Raw genomic sequence first — 4,298 nt, 5'->3', positions numbered from 1 at the left:
AAAAAGCAAATAGCAATTATAAAAATAAGGACCAAAATTAATATAAAAATTAAATTTTAAGAGATGAAATTAAAAAATAAATATTCAAAACAAATTATATATAACAATCAAAAGTTTGAGGATCAAATTTGATATAATTAGCAAATAATGACATTTCTAAATTTTTCACAACTTCCGGAAAGTGTTTTCCGCCCAAATTTTTCAGGAAAACACTTTCCTGAAAACCAAGCCAAATTTTCCTTTGACTGGAAAGTGTTTTCCGTTGACCAACTTTTCCAATAGCAAACAAACACAAGAAAGTTTGGAAAGTGGTTTCCCGGAAACCACTTTCCGGAAAACAAACACAGCAAAAAAAGAAAACACATTCCTAGAAATCAAACCAAATTTTTATTTGATTGGAAAGTGTTTTCCGTTGACCGAAAAGTGTTTCCGTTGATCAGAAAGTGTTTTCCGTTGACCGGAAAGTGTTTTCCGTTAACCAACTTTCCTAATAGCAAACAAACACAGGAAAGTTTGGAAAGTGCTTTCCCGAAAAATGAATTCTGAAAAACAAACACGGCCCAAGTTTGCTTCTAATATTTCCTTGTATATATCCATAGACGCCTTTTCTCTTCTACTTTTTTTCATCTTATATATATATATATATATCTCTTTACCCGTGTAGTATATTCTTATCTCACCTTTTCACTCAAGAACAATCCCATTCTCTCTCTCCATTGGCCCTTCTTTCCTTGACGTCTCCGTCCTTTCACTCTTGCATATCTTCCTTTCTCTGCAGCAAGGTAATGGAAAGATCCCTCTCCTATATCTCTCTCTCTCTCTCTTGCACTGGCACATAACACATGCACGCACCTTCTTTTCTCACCGCCGGTTGCGAGCACCGTGGCCCTTGTGTATAAGGGTTCCAATTCGTGGCCATTTTTTTGCCAGTGTTTCTTAGGCTGTTAAGGAGTGGTGGCATCCAATCTCTTTGATCTTTTATCCCACTCACAATTCTAAGAGTTGTTTTTTGTCTTTACAAGTTTTTGTGTTTGATTCATGGATAGCAGGAGAGAAGAGATGGCAGATTGCAACAGAAACGAAGACTTCTATGGTTCTCAAGAGATCCAGGTACGTACAAACCCGATTGGCCAATGACATTTTCTTAATTAGGAAATCAAAATAAGATTTTTTTTATTAGCAAAATAAGACGATATTACTAACATAGACATTAAATAACGACTAAAAAGCTTGAAGCATGCATCATGTGAGGTGACCATAAAATGTTATGGTGCCGAGCGATATGGGACCTCACGCACTCCCCAATCGAGCTCGTTCAATGCGACAGAGCTGCCTCTTCGAATTCAATATCGACTAGCTAGTCTGTAGTTTAGGCCCAGGCAAGTCTGAAAGTGTCGTCGATGATCAATGGGAATGACAGTTGTCAACTTTACTTGAATATCTCTTATCATTAATTATTTGGATTTGGTGGTAGATTATGCAGTGATTTAATTTGATGGTGTCACCATAATTTTTTATTTTTTATTTTTTTGTACTTAATTTATCTAAAACAAGGGACCAAGTATAGGTGGTATTTCTAGGGCTGGGCCCAAATAAATCTCTTTACACAAGATTTTTCTTGGTGTAAAATTAGTAGCATGTGATCCTTCCTCATCACAGTCATTGTAATATCTGCGGTCCCTAAAATGCTGACATCACTGACATTCCTTGAGGTGTCGCCAATGTACAATCGTAATTTGTACGTACCACACAGTATCCCATAAGACTTTACCCAGTAGAGCTGTCGAATTTCAGTTCTGTTGACTGCGCGTGCGCTCGTGAGTGTGAATTGGTTAAGTAGCCACTCCCCGCTGCCTGTAATTTTTTGTTTTTTACTGCATAGGCACGCTTGAGATATTGATTTAAATGGTAAATCGAGTTGTTGGGTCAAATATATAGAGACGTTGCGAAGAAGAATTGTTTTCATGAAAGTAATAACTCAGACGCTAATGATAAGTTTGAACTAGATTAGAAAAGAACAAAACAAAAAAAAAAAACTAGTTTTGTTGAAATAAAAAACTTTCAAGACACGGTTTCTTAATTTTGTTTTGCCTGCCTAATCCGTTGATGTGGTCAAAGTAAACCATCATTCAGACTGCAAGATCTGGTCCGCTGTACCTAACTAAGCTTTTGAGTGCTAGTTCGGGGGGTCAACGTTTTGTTTTTTTGGGTGTAATGATCTTTAATCAAATGAAGTGGGTGGTGTTTGTTGACCGTAATTTTTTAATTTATTTATTTTGTTTTTTTAATTACTTTGACATCAAAATAAATTTTAAAAAATATAAAAACATTATTAAAGTCTAGTGGTAAGAGAAACTGTTTCAATTCCACCTGTCTTTCACGTTGCAAGAATTAAGTTACACGCAAGTTGTGACTGCTGCTTGTGTGTCATTCGCTAGAAAGATTACTCGTGTAGGCAGCTAGGCACGGAAGAGCCTGTCCATGTGTAAGTGCACGGCGGCCCAGTGTGTGTATTGGATGGCGGAAAATGGAGTGATTTTATTCTGCCACCAAACATTCCCTTCAATGCTTTGCTGATGTTTATAGTCAATTTACTATATATTTTTTAGGAAGGTTTTATTTTCTTGGAAAAGGAATTGTTGAAGATTTTTTTTCAAACTTGCCACATCAAAAGGTGATCATTATGTTTTTTCATTACAGGAAGCATCCATGACCAAGAAATATGGAGGGCTTGCACCCAAGAAGAAGCCCTTGATTTCAAAGGTAAGCTAAGTAACATAATTTATCAAGTGATATTAAAGCAAGTCTGTACTCTCTCTCTCTCTCTCTCTCTATATATATATATATATATATGTATGTATATAAACATGATAAACGAGAACGACCCTTTAATAATGCCTGCAGGACCATGAGCGTGCTTTCTTTGATTCAGCAGACTGGGCATTATGCAAGGTACTCTTTTCATTACCAAAGAAAAAATCACAAATTTTCATGTCTTGTCCCGTCAGTACTATTTCCTGTTCGACAGTTGCTTTAATTACAATCAACGGTCCCCATATTTTGCCTTTAATAGCCTGTTTTATAACTCTCTTCAAAGAGTTCAGGTGTTTCCAGAAGTTGAAAGTAAACTACAAGCAAAAGCAAAGCTATACAACTCTCTTGTTTAGAACTAAAATCTTGATCCTGCCTCAGCTATAATATATTTTACAGATAATCATGATTTTAGTATTAATTACCTCATTTACTGGGTGCAGAGAAGAGGAGAGAATTTTAATCGCAAAATATAAAAAATATTGATTGTTTTATTGATCTGTCTGTGCCTGAAACTCTATACATCTCACCTCCTTGTCTTTGTGTTTTTTTCCCTTCCTCCGACAGCAAGCAGCTGGAGTGAATCAAACGTCAACAGTGGCAATAGAAACTTTGCGACCAAAACTACAGGTAGTCATAATTTACACCCTTCTATTTTTTTTTTCGTTTCTTTCCCCCCCTGTAACGAGCCAGAGATAATCTTAGCCCCTTCTCCTTCCTCCAAAAAAAGAAAAAAGAGAAAAGTTGAATGATTATCTTGGAGCGCAAAATCCATTAAAACTTGTTTTAAACAGAGAATTATGCTTTAGATGATTGTGCTCTCCTTGACAAACTGCAGAGAACACCTCACCATACACTCCCGCCTAGGAGACCAGCTTGTACATCTGGTAGCAACGTGAGTCTTGACATGGATCGCGTAATATGTTCTTATCAGGTTAACTTTGGATGCTTTTAACATAATTCACTGGCTTTCTGTGATCTTGTCTTGTTGTTATTGCAGGCAGACTTGGATTGATTGAATGCTCGGAGGAAGAGATTTACTGTGTTTACCAGTCATATCTATATCCATGAAGATTGTACACATTGCAATCGGCCTTTGAATGTTGATGATCTCGACTATTTTTAATAAAGGAGTTTAGTTATGAGAGAGAAATTAAATATTTGCTGTCCTCGGGTGTTTTATAATTTGAAAAGATTAATAAATAATCACTGGGATGGGAATTCTCTGACGCGGCGTCATCACCCTTCCGTCCTTCTAACCATGTTCGCGGTTGCAAGAATGTATAATAAGGTGCCTTGATGAATTTGTGTTTTTTTTTTAAATATGTTTGCTTTTGTGTTTTGGAAGTTGTTCACTTGAATTAATTTTTTTTTTAGTATTTTTAAATTATTTTAACATGTATATATTAAAAATAATTTTTAAAATTTAAAAAATATTTTATTGAATTTTCGATAGAAAGACATTTTTAAAAGTAATTTTAAATAAT

General features: G+C 35.5%; 1 protein-coding gene across 6 annotated transcripts; it reads left to right on the top strand.

The window, feature by feature from the left end:
• Window positions 1-626: 626 nt before the first annotated feature.
• On the top strand, window positions 627-3,969 carry LOC133704867 (uncharacterized). Of its 6 annotated transcripts, none has more exons than XM_062129899.1 (7): window positions 627-782; window positions 1,050-1,110; window positions 2,701-2,763; window positions 2,905-2,952; window positions 3,379-3,441; window positions 3,650-3,706; window positions 3,812-3,969. In XM_062129899.1, the coding sequence occupies exons 2-7, from the start codon at window positions 1,060-1,062 to the stop codon at window positions 3,824-3,826; spliced, it is 297 nt and encodes a 98-aa protein (XP_061985883.1). In that variant the 5' UTR covers window positions 627-782; window positions 1,050-1,059; the 3' UTR covers window positions 3,827-3,969. The 6 variants fall into 6 exon arrangements, with proteins under 6 accessions (XP_061985883.1, XP_061985881.1, XP_061985882.1 ...); XM_062129897.1 differs by having other exon boundaries at window positions 3,650-3,727; XM_062129898.1 differs by having other exon boundaries at window positions 646-782; window positions 1,047-1,110; window positions 3,650-3,727.
• The last annotated feature ends 329 nt before the right edge of the window (window positions 3,970-4,298 follow it).

This window comes from Populus nigra, chromosome 10, assembly GCF_951802175.1.
Source record: "Populus nigra chromosome 10, ddPopNigr1.1, whole genome shotgun sequence".
Lineage (NCBI taxonomy): Eukaryota > Viridiplantae > Streptophyta > Magnoliopsida > Malpighiales > Salicaceae > Populus > Populus nigra.
The sequence above is the reverse complement of the archived record's forward strand: the minus strand, read 5'-3'. Positions and strand labels throughout refer to the sequence as shown.